At 41.4% G+C, this 22,616-nt stretch overlaps 1 protein-coding gene across 9 annotated transcripts; it reads right to left on the bottom strand.

Annotated features, from left to right (window-relative positions):
- Positions 1 to 1,448: 1,448 nt before the first annotated feature.
- Positions 1,449 to 20,715, bottom strand: mki67 (marker of proliferation Ki-67). 9 transcript variants are annotated; one of them, XM_045702517.1, is made up of 20 exons: positions 20,472 to 20,715; positions 19,906 to 20,011; positions 18,642 to 18,723; positions 16,869 to 16,984; positions 16,619 to 16,691; positions 15,676 to 16,474; positions 14,796 to 15,034; positions 14,645 to 14,701; positions 14,477 to 14,560; positions 14,402 to 14,443; positions 13,691 to 14,363; positions 13,471 to 13,589; positions 13,139 to 13,316; positions 12,433 to 12,570; positions 10,783 to 11,375; positions 10,502 to 10,538; positions 9,923 to 10,028; positions 8,818 to 8,899; positions 8,591 to 8,706; positions 1,449 to 4,776 (listed from the first exon to the last, which is right to left on the bottom strand). In XM_045702517.1, the coding sequence occupies exons 2-20, from the start codon at positions 19,992 to 19,994 to the stop codon at positions 1,713 to 1,715; spliced, it is 6,687 nt and encodes a 2,228-aa protein (XP_045558473.1). In that variant the 5' UTR covers positions 19,995 to 20,011; positions 20,472 to 20,715; the 3' UTR covers positions 1,449 to 1,712. The 9 variants fall into 9 exon arrangements, with proteins under 9 accessions (XP_045558473.1, XP_045558475.1, XP_045558474.1 ...); XM_045702519.1 differs by having other exon boundaries at positions 1,449 to 3,418; positions 3,542 to 4,776; positions 14,477 to 14,701; XM_045702518.1 differs by having other exon boundaries at positions 1,449 to 3,098; positions 3,210 to 4,776; positions 14,477 to 14,701.
- Between the last annotated feature and the right edge of the window lie 1,901 nt (positions 20,716 to 22,616).

Genomic DNA, 22,616 nt, shown 5'->3' on the forward strand with positions numbered 1-22,616 from the left:
GCTTGTGTTTCTTGGCCCAAGCAAGTCTCTTCTTATTATTGGTGTCCTTTAGTGGTTTATTTACAGCAATTCGACCATGAAGGCCTGATTCAGTCTCCTCTAAACAGGTGATGTTGAGATGTGTCTGTTACTTGAACTCTGAAGCATTTATTTGGGCTGCAATTTCTGAGGCTGGTAACTCTAATGAACTTATCCTCTGCTGCAGAGGTAACTCTGGGTCTTCCATTCCTGTGGCGGTCCTAATGAGAACCAGTTTCATCATAGTGCTTGATAGTTTTCCATATTGACTGACCTTAAAGTAACATGGACTGTTGTTTCTCTTTGCTTATTTGAGCTGTTTCTGCCATTTTCTTCAAATCTTAAAACGTTGTGAAGCCACGTCCATTTTCTGAAGAAATTGCATTATGGGCCCTAAAAGCATGGAAATACTGTCCACGTCGTATTTTGGCCAATTTAGTGCGACATCCAGGAACTTTTGATATACTAAATATATCTATACTATGACCAATAAGCATACTACATACTCCATTTCTGTCACATACAGTTAGTGCAGGTTAATACGAGTATTCAAAACACAGCTTCAGTATTAGATGGTCAATGATCATAATTATGCTATGTTTATCATGCAGCTAAAATAAACATGGAACATTCCTACACAGCTTGTTCGCACATACGCGAAATTATAAGAGGAATACAATATCTGGCAGGGTCAACATACTTGCCAGCTGAAAACTGCAGCTCATCTTTATTTGTAGATGCAGTCAGAAGTAGTCTAAACCATGATGCATTTTTCTGCACAGTGTGTGAACTTTTGAACAATTCCTTTTTTTACTCCTAGACAACTGTGACAGAATTACTTTATGACAGGTTTGTCAAACTCATTCGATGTCTGCTGGTTTTTGCTTTCAATTAAGACCTAACTAGACAACTACGTGAAGGGAGTTCATAACTAATCTGTGACCTTAATTCATCAATCAAGTACAAGCGAGGATTAAAAAAAAAAAAAACTGCAGACACTCGGCCCTTCGTGGAATGAGTTTGACACGTGCATTATGCAGATCGCAAATCTTTAAAGCTTCTTTTTGACAGTAAAGATGACCACTTGTTTCCTCAGAGGGTCTGGGGGAAGAGATAGGGAGCTTTGCGCCATTTGTTCTCTTCACAGGTTCTGGAAACCGCTTTATACAAGAATAACAAAAGTATTCTTATTCTTTTAACAGCCATGTCATTTTGGCCAAGACAACCACAATGGAAATATGTTAATCCTTTGTGAATGTATTCTCAATAATTTGAATGAATAATGTGTGGGGATAACCTCCATGCATGTGGTATTGTATGTGTTGAAGTTAAATCAGACAAATATAAATATGTACAGTACCAGAACCTACTCAATTTGAGAGTTAATCATGCTTTATCAATAATGCTACAGTATAAGAAATTCTGACAACTTAATTTTTTGATTTTTAATATGAATCTTTTTCTACAAACAATCTTTTTAAAATGTAAAAAAATATTCAGAGAATGTAGCAAAACTAACCACAATTAAGACCAAAAATCTGAATAATATTGTAAAGCACTGCTAAGGAAATCAATTATACATCTGTAACTTTAAAAAATGTATAACACCAGACAAGCACAAAAAAATAAGTTGAGCAATCACGCATTAGCATTTCTATAACAAAGCATTAAAAACAAATCTATGAATGCCTAAACTATTTTCTAGCTGCTCTCCCTCTGCGGGGCTTACACGGCTGCTCCGACTCAGTACCTTGCTCAATGTCAATTTCCTGAGATACAGCTTTTCCCTTTGTCGCTTTACCTCTTCCTTTTGTAGCACCCACAACTGTGGCTTCGGGGATGGTCTCTGGCACTTCCTCCGGGACAGCAGGAGTAGTGCTAGTGGCCTCAACGGGAGCTGCTACAGTAGACTTTGCTGCTCGTCTTGTTTTTTTGACAGGCTCCTTTGGAACAGCTTTATCAGAGAGATCTGCCTCTTCAGTTTTCATATTTCTTGCTGCATTTCTTTCGTTTACTGCCTTTGAAATGGGGACCGTGGCTTCAGCAGCAGAGGTCTCTATGGCGCTATGGCGTGCCCTTTTTGAGGGTGTTGATTGTACGGTCTCTTTGACCTCGACATAAGATCTTGCTCTTCTTCCTCGCACTGTCTTCACAACCTGCTGTTCTTCACTCCGTTCAGGCTGTTCTTCAACCTTAGTAACAGGAACAGTATCATTCCGTCTGGATGTCTTCTGTTTAGGAAGAGGGGTGACCTTGTGTGTAACTTCCAAATCAGGTTTCCAATTCACAGATTTTGAGGTCTTTTTTGAGTCTTCGTCAATGGTTTCCATGCCTTCAATAACATTTGCCTGGTCAGAGGTCATTTCAGAAACAGCATTTCCCTTTTTAGGGGGTTTTCCTCGTCCTTTTTTAACCACAGCAGTCATTACCTCCGTGTCTGTTACCTCAGCCTCCAATGGAGTGCACTCGGCTGCAATGGTGGTGTCATCTGCAGAGACTTTGGATTTAGCTGCCCTTCTACCTCGCTTGACAGGCTCGGTTGGAACTTCCACAGTTGCTTCTGCAACAGCGGGCACCTTTGTGGAATCAGCTGCTCCTCTACGTGCTCGCTTGGCAGGCACTTCATCCTTCACAACGGCTTTTGCCTTCCCTCTCCATCCTGGTTTGACAACCGGAGCTTCCAGCAGTTCTTCAGCATCAGCAACAGTCTCTTCAAGCTCTGGTTTAGCATCAACCTCAGTTTGTGCAGGAAGGTGGACCTCCTGCACTACCATGTTCTCAACTTCCACTACTTCAGGAACCTTCTGCTGCTTTGCTCGTCTTCCTCCTCTTTTAGGTTTCTCTGTAGAGGGAGCAGATGTTTCCTCCTGAGTCTCTGTGGATACTGGCGGGACAACACACTCAGGGTCCTGTTTAGTCCTCCTTCCCACTCGTTTAGGTTTCTCAACCGAAGCCACAGTAGTCTGCTCCTGGGCCTCAACAGTCAGAGACTCAACAGGCTCAACTTGCTCTACAGAAGCTTGCTTAGTCTTTCTTCCCCCTCTTTTGGGTTTCTCAACTGGAGCCACGGTAGTCTGCTCCTGGGCCTCAACAGTCAGAGACTCAACAGGCTCAACTTGCTCTACAGAAGCTTGCTTAGTCTTTCTTCCCCCTCTTTTGGGTTTCTCAACTGGAGCCACGGTAGTCTGCTCCTGGGCCTCAACAGTCAGAGACTCAACAGGGTGATCCTCAACAGGCTCAACTTGCTCTACAGAAGCTTGCTTAGTCTTTCTTCCCCCTCTTTTGGGTTTCTCAACTGGAGCCACGGTAGTCTGCTCCTGGAGTTCAACAGTCAGAGACTCAACAGGGTGATCCTCAGGCTCAACTTGCTCTACAGAAGCTTGCTTAGTCTTTCTTCCCCCTCTTTTGGGTTTCTCAACTGGAGCCACGGTAGTCTGCTCCTGGAGTTCAACAGTCAGAGACTCAACAGGGTGATCCTCAGGCTCAACTTGCTCTACAGAAGCTTGCTTAGTCTTTCTTCCCCCTCTTTTGGGTTTCTCAACTGGAGCCACAGTGGTCTGCTCCTGGGCCTCAACTTGTTCGATGGGAGTTTCAACACTCACAGACTCCACTTGCTCTACAGACTCCTGCTTAGTCTTTCTTCCTCTTTTGGGTTTTGCAAACAGGACTGAGGCCTCCACCTCTTCTGTAGGAATATCAACTGCCACAACTTCAGCAACATTTTCTTCCATTGTTTTGGCTTCTTCAAACTCCTGTTTAGCCCGTCTTCCTCTTGCCCGTGGTTTCTCAACAGGAACACTAGCAGGCATCTCCTTGGCTTCCACAACATCAATTGGAGAAATTTCAAGAACCTCCGCTTCAACTTCTTCTATTGAATCCTGTTTAGTCTTTCTTCCTCTCTTAGATCTAACGACTGGAGTCTGGGCCTCAACCTTCTCAGTGACAGGAACACTCACGGCTTCAACAGTGTTCTCCAACACTGTTTCAACTTGTTCTACAGAAGCCCGTTTGGCCTTTCTTCCTCTTCTGGGTTTCTCCACAGGGACATCAGAAGTTGGCTGCTGGTCCTCAATTGGAGGAATTTCAGCACTCTCACTTTCAACAGCATTCTCCTGCACTGATTCAACTCGCTCTATAGAAGCCCATTTGGCCTTTCTTCCACTCTTGGGCTTTTCAGCAGGAACTGGGTCAGCTGCCATTTTATCCTGGACATCCACAGAGTCCATAGTTTCTGCTGGTGCCTCAACGCTACTGGTTTCACTACACTTTGCCAATCTCCCTCTAGCAGGTGGTGGCACAATCCCCTCAGTTTTCTTTCTTCTACCTTTTACTGGAACAGAAGGCTCTTCAATGTCAAGATGTGCTACCTCCACTGCCTCAGCAGGTGCAGCAACGGGCTCTTCTACCTCAGCAGGTGCAGCAACGGGCTCAGCAAGAGGAGCAGGTTGTTCTTCCTCCACTGCCTCAGCAGGTACAGAAACTGGCTCTTCTACCTCCTGCACTGCCTCAGCAAGAGGAGCAGGTTGTTCTTCCTCCACTGCTTCATCAAGAGCAGCAGCAAGCTCTTCCACTGCCTCTGTTGTCATGGCATCAGAAATCTCTTGGGCGTCACCAGAAATCTCTTCAACGGGTTGAGCGATGTGTTTGGGGGTGTTCACACCATCTAAGCTTACTTTCTGAAGAGCCTTACGCCCTCTTGGAGTGTTCTGTTTAGAAGATCTATTTTTCTTTGGAGTGGGTGCTTGAGGGTATTCAAACCTGAAAAGGAAAATATCAAATTAAAATGTTAACAGTAAACCATTAATTAAACATATGGATCCAAGTGTATGGTTTAACCTGTTTAGGATAGGGGGCAGTATTTTCACGGCCGGATAAAAAAACATAACCGATTTAATTTGGTTATTACTCCTGCCCAGAAACTACAATATGCATATAATTATTTGATTTGGATAGAAAACACCCTCAAGTTTCTAAAACTGTTTGAATGTTCTCTGTGAGTATAACATAACTCATATGGCAGGCCAAAACCTGAGAAGATTCCATACAGGAAGTGCCCTGTCTGACCATTTCTTGTCCTTCTATAGCCTCTTTATCAAAACTAGAGGATCTCTGCTGTAACGTGACATTTTCTAAGGCTCCCATAGGCTCTCAGAAGGCGCCAGAACGGGGAATGATGACTCTGCAGTCCCTGGGCGAAAATCAGTAGGGGTTTTGGAAAGTGGTCGTTCTGAGACAATGACACGGGCGTGCGTGCATGCATGCATGCATGCGAAGACTCCATTTTCGGTGTTTGAACGAAAACAAGGTCTCCCGGTCGGAATATTATCGCTATTTTACGAGAAAAATCTCATAAAAATGGATTTTAAACAGCGTTTGACATGCTTCGAAGTATGGTAATGGAATATTTTGAATTTTTTTGTCACGATACGCGCCGGCGCGTCACCCTTCGGATAGTGTCTTGAACGCAAGAACAAAACGCAGCTATTTGGATATAACTATGGATTATTTGGAACCAAAACAACATTGGGTGTTTAAGTAGAAGTCCTGGGAGTGCATTCTGACAAAGAACAGCAAAGGTAATCCAATTTTTCTTATAGTAAATCTGAGTTTGGTGAGTGCCAAACTTGGTGGGTGTCAAAATAGCTAGCCATGATGGCCGGGCTATCTACTCAGAATATTGCAAAATGTGCTTTCCCCCAAAAAGCTATTTTAAAAATCGGACACCGCGATTGCATAAAGGAGTTCTGTATCTATAATTCTTTAAATAATTGTTTGGTTTTTTGTGAACGTTTATCGTGAGTAATTTAGTAAATTCACCAGAAGTTTTCGGTGGGTATGCTAGTTCTGAACGTCACATGCTAATGTAAAAGGCTGGTTTTTGATATAAATATGAACAAAACATGCATGTATTGTATAACATAATGTCCTAGGAGTGTCATCTGACGAAGATCAAAAGGTTAGTGCTGCATTTAGCTGTGGTTTTGGTGACATTATATGCTAGCTTGAAAAATGGGTGTCTGATTATTTCTGGCTGGGTACTCTCCTGACATAATGTAATGTTTTGCTTTCGTTGTAAAGCCTTTTTGAAATCAGGCAATGTGGTTAGATAAAGGAGAGTCTTGTCTTAAATTGTGTAAAATAGTCATATGTTTGAAAAATTGAAGTTTTAGGATTTTTGAGGCGTTTGTAATTCGCGCCACGCTCTATCATTGGATATTGGCGAGGCGTTCCGCTGGCGGAACATCTAGATGTAAGATTAACATGCCAAATCATTGTTCAATTATCACATGCTGTCCATCACATTTTAAAACTGACTAAGCAGACTTAACTAGAGCCTGACCGATTTTTATCGGTTGACCGATATAATAAAAAAATATTAAAAAAACGGACGATATTAGCCTTTTACGGATGTATTTGCATCAGCGTTTAATCCACCGAAAAGGGCCGATATAAGATGCAAAGAAAACATCTGAGAAAAAGTAGACTTTTTGCACTTCATTAGTCCTTTAGCGAAGCCCGCGAAATCTGATGTGTTATATTCAATCAGTACAGAACCATCAATTGTAGGCCTTCAGATATTTTTGTACAAATTACATTTCATTTTAATTTCTATTTCATCTTTACAATAATTGTAATCATTTTCTGATTCCATCAGTTTGTGTTGTAAAGAGCAGGGTTAATACTGAATAGAGAAAATGATCAAAATCAGGATTTTCTTTGGTCTATGGGTAGAAAACAAATCGAGCTAGCTCGGCCAGCCATAGGCTAGGCCTTCAGAAGCTGGACAGATGGCTTCTGCCATTCAACTGTATTAGAGCAGAATTTGAGTGACAGTGGAATGAACCAATCACATTAACAGGCCTCGACAAGAGAAAATAAATCATTGTCACAAGCAGTAGTTTGCTCACACTAGTAACGTTCACTAGCTTTTGTTGTAGTAGTGGGACACTGTTAGCTAGCTTGTTTTTTTAGTAGTGTGACAAAATAGCAAAGGCAGCAGCTATTAACTTCAAGATGGATGTTTCTGCTAATTTGCTAACCTTTAAGATTTACTTTCAAACTATATTTATAACTGATTATCAGGTGACACTGTTTTGTTGCAGCTCGCTTGCTGTTAGCCATCTCTGAAAACAATGACTGAAACATTGTTGCATGTAAAACTTTAGATCACTTGTCAGTGTGATAGACATGATCAAATATATTTGCAATGGGAAGTAATAGCTGTTTTTTCCTCCATTTCATTTGAAATAAAATGATTGTGCTTTTGTATTGGTATGATTTCATGGGGCCTACTGGAGTGAATGGGCTGCTTATTCTTTAGCATTTTTTGATGCTGTGTTTAACGCCTGTATCAGCCGTGTCTGACCAGAATTGGCTCTCCATCAGTGCCATGGAGTGCACAGGTATTACGGTCCCTGTCCTTTCAGCACAGTGAGCCTGTCACCTTTGATGTGACACTTGTCGCTATTGTTGATAGTGGTGTTGGCTATGCCATGCCAGTTCTGTCTGCGCGGCAGCACGAACCGCAGCCAGGCCTGTTTAATTAATAATGTCAAAAAGTATTGATTAAAGACGCCGTGTGCATTAGGTGATGCTTCCTTCAGTTATTTTCTAGATTTGTTTGATACAACGTATTGGAAGATTTGATGCCTCTGAATGCCTAGTTTCTAAAGTCAGTTTGCCACCGCATTCATTTATGTACATAAACCCTGGATTGCTGATGCTATGTACTGGCCAGAAAGAAATAGTAAGGGCGTCTTTTTGTAGGCACTAACTCAGTCATGTTTCGTTGGACAAAGCCGATGGGGAAAATGGCGTTAACATACAACAAAAAGTATCAGCCAACGTCACTGTGAATGTATGTAATAAAGCACATAAGGAACATAAAGGCTACCTTTTTATGAAATGTTAACTAACTGCTATTATCTCATAGAACAAAACCTATAAGACCACCTATGCCAGTGATAAACATAGAAAATTGAGTTTATTCCAAAACCCTATATACTTTCCCAATAGCAATGGCTGAACAAACCAGAAGCTCTATTGAGGCTTTCAAGCCACCGGTCGGCCATATTGGCACTCCCTAGTAGGAGCAGTACACCATAGGATTTCATGAAATTCTACAGTATTTCAAACGTTTCAAGGGACAAATTAGTTAAAAAAAAGCATTTTTTGTAGTGGGGACAGTAACATTAGTAATGTCTAAAATTTCTACTTAAGGAAAATGTTTACGATGCCTTCAGAAAGTTCACACCCCTTGACTTTTTCCACATTTTCTTGTGTCACAGCATGAATTTAAAATAGATTAAATAGATTTTCCCTCCCCCTGGCCTACACACAATACCCCATGTCAAAGTGGAATTGTGTTTAGACATTTTTTGCAAATTCATTAAATGAAAATCAATAAATATTCAACCACTTTAAGGCAAAAGTAAGTTCAGGGGTAAAAGTCAGTCATTAACAGTGAATATTTACATTAAAATCAGATCCAAAAATCACATATCGGTCAGGCTCTAGACTAAACACATTAAATAAATTCTTTGACTTATAAATTGACATAAGATGCACGAACCTGAAAGAACGGTCAATAATTGTGATTAGATCCCCATGTTTCAAACATTCAGACTGCTGCAAAACCTCTCCATTGACACGGGTCGGGTTCGTTGAACTCAAATTAGTTAAAATAACCTGTAAGAAAGAAAAAAAATAAGTATCTTACAATACTTGCTCTACAGACACTAAAATTAAAGTGACTGACTTATTGAAGGCAGCAATTATATTGTCTGACTCCGCAATTACCTCGTTATTTTCATTCAACTCAATCCTGCAATGCTCCTTGGATACTTCGGGAAGTTTAATGCAAATGTCGCAGTCAGGTTTCCTAAGACAATAGACCATAAATATTCTGTAGAAAGGTTGTCAACATTTCATTCTATACCGGTCATCAGCTATGCAAATATATGATTGTCACATTTTTTTTTTTTTACTGTTTAAGGCATTTAAGTTATATTTCATGGTTTATCTTTATCCCCATAAGCTGTTACTCTAGCAACAGCCACAATTGCTGGGGTTCACACAGCACACATATGGAAACAAAAGTTCAGTTGAGTAAATGCGTGGCATTTTATAAACAAGAGCATGCTAAATACAACCCATAATTATTTTTCAGTGGATACGGCTGAATGGATCTCTAGGGTCTGTGGTGACGTGTTTTGAAACGCTGTAATACTGAACAAAGCTCAACAACCGAAGACAGCGGATTTAAAATGGCCCCAAGTCAGGATTGGCAGTCTGACTTTCATACCATTTCTATCACATACCAGGGTATAGAATGTGCACACAAGGGGGTGCCATTTCAACAAGAAATTACAACCGCTTCTTACAACAAGTTAAGTAAAAAACTATAAGAAATCTAAGATGTGTCAAATAAATGATATCCTGCTCTGGGCTCAAGCTATGCATTTGGTTTGCTAACTTGCTAACTAAGTGGCTAGATGTCAAGATTAAGTTTCTACACAAAACAATTTAGGCCACAGGGATCTTGCTCGGGGAGGGGAACGGGACTGAATGTCTCTGCTGTAATCAAGAAGCTTGGTTGGCTAGCAAGTAAGCAAACCAAATGCATAGCTGGAGCCCTGAGCGGGATATAATTCGACACATTTCAGATAATTTTTTTCTTCCTCCCGGTATTGTAAATCACCCTGTTGGTATTTCAAAATATAAAATGTACACCGGGGTTTCACCCAAGCCCAGTACCAAGTAAAAACCACATTCCACACATGCAGCAAAAGTAGACTCATACAATTAACAGTACCATACAAAACTACGAATATATTACATTTAGACAATGGCACCCACCGCTATGGCATTTCACATATTGACAGATTTGAACAGTTTTTCTCACCTTCCGAATAAGCATGATGCAGTCAGAGGAAACTCAGTCCCATCTCCGCCACTCCTTTTGATTACAACTATTTTCCCATGCAGTGGCATTTTGAATTCAACGTTACCTAAATAAAAATAAAATGTTAAGACATTGAGCAATCGTGTGAAATGTGACTCAATGATTCTAGCTACTGACACGAGCTAGCTAGGGTAACCAAGTTGTTACAATTCGTAAAAGACCAACAACCAATAATCTGTGTGCATACTGGTTAGTACTGCCTAGCAAGATTAAGTTGAATAATTGCAGTGCCTCTTGATAGTAGTAAACTACTCGTAGGTTACATGAGTTAAGAATTGAATCGCCAACCATCATGCATCGCTGCATTGAACACGCATGCGACAGTGCTTACCAACCGAGCCAGCCAAATAACCACGAGCTTCAGCGTAAACAAATTACCGGGAGCAGAATAAGCAGAGCATCAAACACCAATTTAGAAATTGTATTCCAACATTGATGTGGACTGATTGGAAAAGCTAACTTAGTCACTCTGTGCATTGTGAATGCTTATGTTAGCTATCTAGCAAGCAGATATGTTACCTGAGAGGCATTTAGGAGAAATAGCGTCACCGTGAATCTGAAAATGAAACAAAGACCCTTTTAATTAAAAAGGTGATACAGTTGAAATATTCAGAACCTATTATAGTAGTCATAGGATAAGATGAAATAAACCATTCCACAGCAAATAAACATAACAGGCAAATAAGTTACGCGCAACACTTTTTGGTATGTAAACTTACCATTATACCAAACAACATCTGTGTTATAAAAAGAGAACAATGAGTTGAAAGTACACAGAAATAGCACTGTGTTGCCTTTACCTCTTTTGTCTCACTGTGGACGTTGTCATCATGGGCATTACCAGAAAGCTCTTCAACAGGTTCAGCGATTTGTTTGGGGGTCGTCAGGAGTTCCTTTACACCAGCAAAGCTCACTTCCTGAGAAGCCTTAGGCCCTCTTGGAGTTGTCATCAGTTTTCCTCTGAGGTCTTCAATGGGTTGCACCTTCTGTCTTGGGGTCTTCATGATCCTCTTCACACCAGTGAGACACTCAGGTTGCTCAAGTTTCTGTTTGGGAGTTGTCATCAGTTTTCCTCTGAGGTCTTCAATGGGTTGCATCTTCTGTCTTGGGGTCTTCATGATCCTCTTCACACCAGTGAGACACTCGGGTTGTTCAGGTTTCTTCTGTTTGGGAGTCGAAATAGATTTTTTTGATTCTGGCCGCTGTTCTTTCTTCGATTCTTCTGAAGACATCTCTAAGGCAAGAATCTCATTTTGTGTAGTACGGGACTCGTCAGCTTCCTCCGTGATGAAACTGGATTCTTGACCATCCCAAAGGAGTCTAGTGACTGCATCGCTGTTGTACACACCCCGTTTAGCAGTAGAAACAACAAGTGGAGACACCACCATTTCACCTGTGAAGATGGGATATGTTTAATGTCAACTGATTTCAACATGATACAGCTAACTGCCAAAATAACAGCAACGCGTTATTTTGTAGCTCAGTTGGTAGAGCATGGTGTTTGCAACACCAGGGTTGTGGGTTCGATTCCCACGGGGGGCCAGCACAGAAAAAAAATGTATGAAATTGTATGAAATGTATGCATTCACTACTGTAAGTCGCTCTGGATAAGAGCGTCTGCTAAATGACTAAAATGTAAAAAATGTAAAATGTAGTAAATGATGGATACAAACTACATTGAAAGCAGGTGCTTCCACACAGGTGTGGTTCCTGCGTTAATGAAGCAATTATCATCATGTAGGGCAGGGGTGGGCAACTCCAGACCTCGAGGGCCTGATTGGTGTCACACTTTCTTCATCCCTAGCAAACAGCTGATTAATCAAATTGCATTCTAAACTGAAGATCATGATTAGGTGATTATTGGAGTCAGGTGTGTTAGCTGGGGCAAAACTGTGACACCAAACATGCTCTCAAGGACTGGAATTACCTACCCCTGTATAAGAATGCTGGGCAGGCCATTATTTAGGCTACACCCCCAAAGGATGACAATGCTCCCCATCCACAGCGCACAAGTGGTCACTGAATAGTTTGATTTACATGAAAACAACGCATGAAACATAATACAGTGTACAATTTAAAAAGTTTTTTTTTTTTTTTAAAGTCCCTCACACCAGATTCTTCATCACTCATACTCATCTTGACATGATCATAGGGAGAATCTCAATTGCATACTCCTTGCATCCTCTCCTCCTAAAAACCCATTGGATGAGAAAGCCAGATGTCCCTCCCCTCTGACCTTCTCCAATGGGTTTTGAGAAGAGGCGAGAGGACACGGGGGGCAGTACAAAAAATAAATTATTATTATTTTAATTTTTTTTAAATGCATGAAATGTATGCATTAACTACTGTAAGTCGCTCTGGATAAGAGCGTCTGCTAAATGACTAAAATGTAAATGACGACACAATGAGTATACAATTGAGATCCCCCCCCCAAAAAAAAAATCACTTACCAGTCTCCTCTGGGGTATTCATCACTGATGATTCAATCATAGAAGTAGACTGGGCTCTCAGGGGGGTCTTGAGGGCACTCTGCACATTTACCACAGACTTCCTCTGCCTTGCAGGGGTCTTGAAAATGTCTGCAATGCCTGAAACAAAACCAGGTTGCTTTACTTGAGCACAATTTCACAGTGTAACAAGTCCTTATATACCATGGATGCGTTCATAAATTCACCCTGGCAATCTACTCCGAATTCTGAGCACCCTTGGTTTGAGTGCCAGAGCGCCGTATAAATTATGAATTTAAGACAGCTTTTTTAGCGCATGTTTATGTATACCTATTAAAAATTGTTGCCAGTAACAGAGTAAGTCACTAACCCTCTTTATAACAAACACTTTTCAGCTCTATATTCTCTAGGGCAAGTAAAATGTTCAGAGTGAGGCATTCTCTTATTTGTGTCTGGAAGTAGCTAGCCAACTTAAGCCAGTTAGAACGGGCGCTTGACTAATGTTGTGAGGTCAGAACGCTCAGATCAACCCAACTCCTCAGCCAGAGAGTGCCAATGCGAAATGCTCTGAATTTAGGAACGGACAATGTGACAACGCTGTGAATTTACAAACGTCCCAGGGCCCGCTGACAATACAGTATATTTACCAACACCCCATATGAAAAACATATGCACATAGAATAGTGGGATTAGGAAATAGACAAATTACCTGACAAATCCTCATCCATTCTCATGTTCTTTTTTAGCAGTGCAATGTTGTGGACAAGCTTTGGGGCAGCCCCATTTGGCTGAATGGCTTTCAGCCTGTGAGCTTTGCCCACAACAATGGTCACAGGTGAATCTGCATGACCAGTGCTGACATGTCCTATGAGTTTCCTCACAGGTGTCTGTAACAGAACAAAACATCAACAAGTTAGGTAATGTAGCCATCGAAAAACAAAATCAAGACAACCATTGAAGTCAATTTAACAAGCTTCAATTTGCTACACTAGACAAATGTCAAAGTGCAGTCACGGATGGCAAAATACTATCGAAACATACCTTCGGTTTTGGTACAACAGTCTTCTTCTTAGTCACTCGGGTGGAAGTTTTCTTGGTTGGGATAACAGCTTGGGTCTTGGTCTGGCCAAACTTCACAATGTCAGCCCAGGAATTCACAACTTGAAACAAAGGAAATTAAACACTTAGATTGCAATCAAAATACAAAATCAACAAAAAGTTACTGAATCCCAAAGAGGAAATAAAGTAAATGGATGCATACCTTTCATAGATGCCCGAGAAACACCACTTCTTCTACGGATGACTTGAAGGGCATTTTTCATTGCGCTTTTCTGTGGTGTCTTCGAGGTAGACAACATGGTCGTTCGCCTCAAGGGAACACGAGGCGTTACAGTGACAGACGGCTGTAGGACAGAGTCCTGGTCTGCGGTGGGTGATGGGGTGCTGACGAGGGACACTGAGAACCGGCCTTGCATGGTGGGTGTCGTGTTGGCTGATGGCAAATTTGCAGGGGTCTTGGGAGTTTTCCCAGCCTTGGGTGTTTGAGATTCATCTTTTAATGGAGACTTTCTTCGAGCAGGAGATGGAGTCTTGACAGCGGTTTTCGGGGTCTTCTCTTTACCTGGAGATGGAGTTTTAGCTTTCGGTGACTTCTTGGCAGGCGAGGGAGTCTTGGCAGATGCCTTCGGTGACATCTTGGCGGGAGAGGGAGTCTTGGCAGATGCCTTCGGTGACTTCTTGGCGGGAGAGGGAGTCTTGGCAGATGCCTTCGGTGACTTCTTGGCGGGAGAGGGAGTCTTGGCAGATGCCTTCGGTGACTTCTTGGCGGGAGAGGGAGTCTTGGCAGATGCCTTCGGTGACTTCTTGGCGGGAGAGGGAGTCTTGGCAGATGCCTTCGGTGACTTCTTGGCGGGAGAGGGAGTCTTGGCAGATGCCTTCGGTGACTTCTTGCGGAGAGGAGTCTTGCAGATGCCTTCGGTGACTTCTTGGCGGGAGAGGGAGTCTTGGCAGATGCCTTCGTGGCGGGAGAGGGAGTCTTGGCAGATGCCTTCGGTGACTTCTTGGCGGGAGAGGGAGTCTTGGCAGATGCCTTCGGTGACTTCTTGGCGGGAGAGGGAGTCTTGGCAGATGCCTTCGGTGACATCTTGGCGGGAGAGGGAGTCTTGGCAGATGCCGTCGGTGACTTCTTGGCGGGAGAGGGAGTCTTGGCAGATGCCTTCTTTCCTGGACTTCCTTTCACGGTAAGACTCTCTGGGGCAGATTGTTCATGCTCCTATGAAATGCAAAAACTATTTAAGTGAGAATCAGCAGTATATGTGAAATGAGCAAAGTCAGCACACAAACCTACCGTATATTATTGAACTCACCTTTATCAGACCAGTTGCAGACGCTCTCCTGAGGAGTGACCGTTTCATTTTGGGGGCACACAGGCTTCGCAGTCCAGGAGTGGCTCCTTTGCATAGTGGGGAGTCAGGAGGAAGACGTTTATCGAACAGTTCCGGCTCCAAATGACCTCCAAATGAAACCCTTTTCCTCTTGCACAGAGGTGTTGGAAATTCAGTTTCAAGGTCTCCACTCTTCCGTTTCTTAGCAGACAACTGTTTAACTAAGTAGATGGAAATGAAAAATATTTTTATTATAGTGGTCAAACACATGCAATCACAAGAGGACATGACACCTTAGGTTAAACCAGGGGAGAACAACTGCCCTCTCTCATTGAAGCCACAGAGGTTCATGGCTGTTTGCAGTACTACAGGCATTGTTAGCAAAAAACAGGACCCCTATTATAGTGAATGGGGAACATTTTTTAGAAGAAAATCATGGTACCGATGCACCAGATATCCTTGAACAGATTATTTTTTAAATTGCACACAGAAGTTAAGAATAATTGAGTTGCTAACGGCGGCCTGCGGTACTCTGGTCGGCCTTGAACTTTGAGTCACTGATTGAGGGCAGTTAGGCTGTAAAGTCACTTCCTGGAGTAGCTCAAACTGTGCATGTCTCCATGATAGCCATCTTAACAGACTTCAATGCGCTATCGAGTCTTCACATAGGAATGAATGGTGTCACGTGATCGATGGCTTTGCTCATACATATATACAGGCATTGGGTTAAACATAGGAATAGTACAGAATGTAATAATCAAATAATTGACATTGAAACTTAAACAAAGTAGGTTAATAATTATATGTATGCGTAAAAAATGTGACTGCTATTGGGAAATAACCGGGCATTGTTTTTCCGCACCATTGATGGGTGTGGTCACCTCCAGCTCACAAAGCACATCCTGGGCTTGAAGCTTTTTCCCAGCAGGCCTTGGAGAGCGGGAGTGCTCGGTTTTAGGAGTACTTGGCGTGGAATTCTCAGTTAGTATGATCTGGTCTTGGTTTGAGACGACAGCGTCAGCAGGTGGTTCTACCCCAGTTATCAAAGATTTGATAGGAGTGGCTTCCTTGCTCCTCCTCCTAGTGGGGGTCGTAAGGGTTTCTGCAGTCGGACACTCAGAAGTCTGCTGAACCACTTCACTAGCAGTGAACTTCTCGGGGGTTGCCGGGCGACTTTTCCTCTGAGAAACAGGGGTGGATTTTTCTTCGACAGTGATGGGTGTTTTGGACTTTGAAGAACGCCTTTTACCTTTGGGAGTTTCAAGAATAGATGGAGGCAGTTGGATGAAATCTTCGACTGGCACATTCCCCTCAACAACCCGACCTTTGAGGGACTTTCGCTTCTCCTGAGCTGATTTTGGAGTCACTCCAGTGACAGGTGACACATTTTCAGTCTCCGCCTTATTGGGTGTGGAATTGACAGACACCCCATCCACTTTCCTGGTTGAGATAAGGTTCTGTGGGCAAAGCCTCGAAGCAGGTGTTCCAAGTGCTTTCTTTGGAGTCTTGGAATCCAGATCTTGTTTGAACATTTGGTACAGCTCACAGAAGGGGGAGATTGGTTTGTTCTGTTCAAGACTTCCATCCTCCTTGGGTTTGACATCAGAAGTGTTGGTTCCATCTTTAGCGCTGGTATCCCTCGCTTGGGTTTCATGTAAAACCTGTGACAAACAAAGACAGCTTGAGCAGACCTAGGCAATTCATTAGGTACATTTCCTCAATGGTGCATATAATGAATAGTAAGGCATATTTTATTATCAAATATGCTTCAGGCTTTTACTTTTAGTGTACAACATGCATAATACCTGAGGAGTTTCACTTTTGCTAGCAGTAGAATATCTATTTTTCTTTGGAGTGGGTGCTGGAGGGTATTCAAACCTGAAGAAAAAAAAAGATCCATTATCATATTGTGTATCCAAGTGCATGTTCAAAATGCCAAACAAACACTTGTCCAATTATGACATGCTGTCCATCAAATTGGAGGAAGACAGTAAGCAGACTAAACACACAATTCTTATTCTCTGACTGTTATAAACCGACATAATATGCACAAACCTGAAAGAACGGTCAATAATTGTGATTAGATCTCCATGTTTCAAACGTTCAGACTGCTGAAAAACCTCCCCATTGACACGGGTCGGGTTCGTTGAACTCAAATTAGTTAAAATAACCTGTGAGAGAGAGAAGAAAAAAAAAACTGTCTTTCAATACTTGCTCTACAGACATTAAAATAAAACTGACTTATTCAAGACAGAAATTAGTGCATTCGGAAAGCATTCAGAACCCTTGATTGTCACATTTTGTTACGTTAGCCATATTCTAAAATTGATTACATTTGGGGGGGGGGTGACGACAATACCCCATAATGACAAAGCAAAACAGGGCAAGACATTTTTTGAAATGTATGAAATAAAAAATGTAAAACTGAAATATCACATTTACATAAGTATTCAGACCCTATACTCAGTACTTTGTTGAAGCACCTTTGGCAGCGATTACAACCTCGAGTCTTCTTGGATATGACGCTACAAGCTTTGCACACCTGTATTTGGAGTTTCTCCAATTCTTCTCCGCAGATCCTCTCAAGCTCTGTCAGGTTGGATGGGAGCATCACTGCACAGCTATTATCCGGTCTCTCCACAGATGTTCGATCAGGTTCATGTCCGGGCCACTCAAGGACATTCAGAGACTTGTCCCAAAGCCACTCCTGTGTTGTCTTGGCTGTGTGCTTAGGGACGTTGTCCTGTTGGAAGGTCAACTTCCACCCCCAGTCTGAGGTCCTGAACGCTCTGGAACAGGTTTTCATCAAGGATCTCTGTGTGCTTTGCTCCGTTCATCTTTCCCTCAAGCCTGACTCGTCTCCCAGGCCCTGAAAAACATCCCCACAGCATGACGTTGCCACCACCATGTTTCACCATAGGGATGGTGCCAAGTTTCCTCCAGATGTGACGCTTTGCATTCAGGCTAAAGAGTTCAATCATGGCTTCATTAGACCAGAGAATCTTGTTTCTCAAGGCCAGAGTCCTTTAGGTTCCTTTTGGCAAACTCCAAGCAGGCTGTCCGGTGCCTTTTACTGTGGAGTGGCTTCCATCTAGCCACTCTACCATAAAGGCCTGATTGGTGGAGTGCTGCAGAGATGGTAGTCTTTCTGGAAGGTTCTCCCATCTCCACAGAGGAACTCTGGAGCTGTCAGACAAACCATTGGGTTCTTGGTCACCACCCTGACCAAGACCCTTCTCCCCTGATCGCTCAGTTTGGCCAGCTCTAGGAAGAGTCTAGGCTGTTACAAACTTCTTCCATTTAAGAATGATTCAGGCCACTATTATTGGGGACCTTCAATGCTGCAGAAATGTTTTGGTACCCTTCCCCAGATCTGTGCCTCGACACAATCCTGTCTCGGACCACTACGAACAATTCCTTCGACTCACGGCTTGGTTTTTCCTCTGACATGCACTGTCAACTGTGGGACCTTATACAGACAGATGTGTGCCTTTCAAAATCATATCCAACCAATTGAATTTACCACAGGTGGACTCCTCAAGAAACCTCTCAAGAAACATCTCAAGGATGAGCAATGGAAACAGGATGCACCTGAGCTCAATTTCAAGTCTCATAGCAAAAAGGGTCTGAATAGTTATGTAAATAAGGTATCCGTTTTTGAATACATTTGCCAAAAAAAATAGTAAAAACCTGCTTTTGCTTTGTCGTTACCGATTTATTTTATATCTCATCCAATTTAGAATAAGGCTGTAACGTAACAACATTTGGAAAAAGTCAGGCCATCTGAATACTTAACGAATGCAATGTATATTGACTGACTATAGTTACCTCTTTATTTTCATTCAAATCAATCCTGCAATGCTCCTTGGAGACATGGGGAAGTTGAATGCGAATGTCGCAGTCAGGTTTCCTAAGAGACAAAAATACCATTATGTAAAAAGGTTGTCTACATTTTCTGATTTCATTGCATACATAAAGATTTGGTTCAGTCAATACAACATGTGTGTTTATGGCATGTAAATTATATTTCATAACCCCATAAGTAGGGTGTCCAATCAAAACGCCTCTTTTGACCAATGAGTAAAAAAAACTGAATTCTGTAGATCATCCTGAGAAAAGTAATGGTCCAAACCAAGCCTATCATAAATCGTTAAAGGTAGCTTTTTTTTTACCCTTGTAGGATGGCCAAAATTAGGATTACTAAATAAATGGAAGCATGAGAAAGGGTGATAAAAAATACATAAAAAAACACAAGTGGCATTGCACCCGACAGGCTCACTGTCTTCTCGAATCTGGAGGACATAAAACTATTTAGAGCTAAGATGATGTCGATTGAAACATGTAGTATTTTCATCTTTTAGTATATGCTTTTCATACAAATTAAATATATATAAATATGATATATATTTTAAAAAAACAATCTCTGAACTACACATTTAATTCAGCTCATGTCATGCAACTTTGAAGAAGACCACAAAATCCTCTAAAGTTATGAGAAATCTGCACAACTATGTCAGAGCTAGGTGCTATTTATCAGATGTATTAGGTTACCAAATCTTATTGGATATTATGTTAATGATATGTTAGAGAAAGACCCCACTGAAAGATTCAGAACATGAATAATCATGTATAGGTTAAATTTATTTTATAACACAAGGAAGTATAATTTTCACCCATGGGTGGACACCCTACCATAAACTGTTACACCAGCAAAACTTATTGGGGTTAACTGCACATACAGGAACAGTCCAGTTGGCAATTTATCAACATGAGTGGGCTAAACCCAATCCAGTTGACTTTCAGTGGATAAAGTTGAATGGATCTCTAGGATCTGTGGTGACATGTCTTTTGAAACGCTGTAATACTGAACAAAGCACAACGACAGCAGCAGAAAGCCCGCCTCTTTACAAATTTAAAATGGCTAGACTGCAACATTGAACCACCGAGTAAAAACACGTTCCATACATGCAGCAAAAGTTGACTTTCATACATTTAACAGTACCTATATAAAAAAAAACGAAAATATACTTAATGACGCTCACTTCCATAGCATTACACGTATTGTTGACAGAATTTGAATGCTTTTTCTCACCTTCCAAATAAGCATGATGCAGTCAGAGGAAACTCAGTCCCATCTCCGCCACTCCTTTTGATTACAACAATTTTCCCGTGCAGAGACATTTTGAATTCAACGTTACCTAAATACAAAGAACAAACGTTAAGATATTGAGCGATCGTGTAAAATATGACTGATTCAACAATGATTCAAGTTAGCCACATTGTTCTGATTTGTAACAGCGTGGCAACAATGTATAGACAAAGTAAGGACAAGTAAGGATACGTTTGACGATTGTAACGCTAGCATCAGTCGTTGTAAATTAGTAGTTACATTTGCGTTTAAAATTGAATCGCCAACCAACATGTATTCCAACACGCATGGCACTGTGCTAACCTAACTAGCCAACTACCCACGCGCTTCAGTGTTAACGATTTATTTATAATAAACATATTTAGCGAACTACAAACCAATTTCAACATCGTTGTGAACGGGCGGGCTAAATGTTGTTGCCACTTTGAAACGTTCTCTGCTATCTAACTTTTGGCCGGCGTTAGCTAGCTACATTTGCAAGCGATTATAAATTATTTTGTTAACGTTACCTGAGGCAGTTCAAATATTCTTCAAAACAGCTGGTCGTCCATAGGATAATATTTTACCCTTTATTAAACTATAACAATGATTGATAAAATCATCAACCTTGTTTTAAAAGACTCGCTTTACCTTACTAAAATTGTTTCTCGTTACCTTACCCTACCTAACTTTAGCTAATGTGTAGATGTGGACGGTTCCTTATCGCGCTTGGCAAAACTGTTAGCGTACTTCAGTGTACATGAAATCCCTCCGCCCGATTCAATCTTATTAAAATACATAGTTGTGCTGTGGACTTGGTAGGTCATAAAATACATTGGATATTATATTGTGTAAAACATATACCCCGTTTTACAGATTTCAGTGTGTCAAATGTGCTTTCAAATATGAAGGACTATTTTGTTTACAAGCCCGGCGGAGGACTTCTTCGGCTTCTAACGGATAGCCATTTGAAAACGTTTGAAATTACGCGCGAAGTGTGTCCATTGGCTGAAATCCCGTTAAAGGTACACCCACAGTAGTAGAGGCAGAGCGGATTTGTTGAAGGTGAAATAACTTTGTAAGAAATTATACAGTGATCTAATGAACTTGTTTGTCAGCAGTGTATGTTAAAAGTAAAAATTCCCAGAAACAAAAAGGTAAAAATATTAGTTCAGTCTTTTCGTTCCTTGAAACTGAATGCTCAATGTGAACAAATCAAAATATCAAACAAATATATTTGTGAGTATGGTAATAACTTCCCTGAAGAAATACAATAATGCGATTATTGTGGAGTCAGATTAATATAATAGTTCGATTAAAACGTTTACATGCTTTGTAAGAAGAACGATTTCCCTTATAATCATATTTCCATGGACACGTCTGAAATCAGTCTACCTGATGGCACTCTGATAAATGCAGAACATCGACAACCAAAATAAACGTTCTACCATAGCGACCATGTTATTTTTGGGAATCATATTTGATTCAGAGTATGAACATAACTAAAGTTTGTATGTGAAAACTACTTCTACGACGCATACATTCAATTGTTCCTAACTCACTCACGCCAAAAAAGAGGCTCGCTCAGCTCGTGCTAGTAAATGCGCAAATGACACAGAACAGAAATATAAACGAACGCAACATGTAAAGTGTTGGTCCCATGTTTCATAAACTGAAATAAATTATCCCAGAAAATTTCCACAAAAGCGTATTTCTCTCAAATGTTGTGCACAAATATGTTTACATCCCTGTTAACGAGCATTTCTCCTTTGCCAAGATAATCCATCCACTGGACAGGTGTGGTATATCAAGAAGCTGATTAAACAGCATGATAATTACACAGATGGAATTTATGCTGGGGACAATAAAAGGACACTAAAATGGACAGTTTTTTCACACAACACACTAAAATACCCCAGGATGAGACATAATACCGATAAAAGCTAGCGGTCAAACAGGGAAATAGTTCCAAACGTTTTCCCAAAAAAGGGACATAGTTTGTAAATGACAATGGTAGAAAGTGTAAGCAGAGTGAGCTGAAGACAGGAGGAGAAATGAAAGTGAATGAGGGCGAAGTATTGGAGGTGGTAGGTGTGGGGAAGTTCTCGGAGCCCGAGAAAGATGAGTCTGTGACAGTAGGAGTGAAGTTTTGGGAAAAAGTGGACCCTTGCCTTTTGGCTGATCCATTTGTGGGTTTCAGGGTAGGTGAAAACAGAATTGGGTGCTGTGGAATCGGTGAGGGTAACCAGAAGTGGTCTTGTGATAATTGTTTGTGTTTCTGCTGGTCAGAGGGAGCAAATACTGTGCGTTAAACGAATGGGGGCAAGAGATGTGAATTATTTTTCTCTGAAGAAAATGGCGCCATTAAAAGGAGTGATAACTGGAGTAGTGATAAACTCTTTTTACCACTACCCCAGTGGGCCGACTCTTTTCTCTGTATACATCAATGATGTCGCTCTTGCTGCTGGAGATTCTCTGATCCACTTCTACGCAGACGACACCATTCTGTATACTTCTGGCCCTTCTTTGAACACTGTTAACAAACCTCCAGACGAGCTTCAATGCCATACAACACTCCTTCCGTCACCTCCAACTGCTCTTAAATACCCTCATAAAACTGACTATCCTGTCGATCCTTGACTTCAGCAATGTCATTTACAACATAGCCTCCAACA

This window comes from Salmo salar, chromosome ssa19, assembly GCF_905237065.1.
Source record: "Salmo salar chromosome ssa19, Ssal_v3.1, whole genome shotgun sequence".
Lineage (NCBI taxonomy): Eukaryota > Metazoa > Chordata > Actinopteri > Salmoniformes > Salmonidae > Salmo > Salmo salar.

Excerpts from the sequence above, each read along its gene's own strand:
- mki67 (XM_045702513.1), bottom strand. The coding sequence starts at position 19,994 with ATGTCTCTGCACGGGAAAATTGTTGTAATCAAAAGGAGTGGCGGAGAT. Across the intron at positions 15,035-15,675 it reads GGTGACCACACCCATCAATG|TTAAACAGTTGTCTGCTAAG; the intron begins GTGCGGAAAAAC and ends CCATCTACTTAG. Across the intron at positions 4,777-8,590 it reads ATTATTGACCGTTCTTTCAG|GTTTGAATACCCTCAAGCAC; the intron begins GTTCGTGCATCT and ends TTTCCTTTTCAG.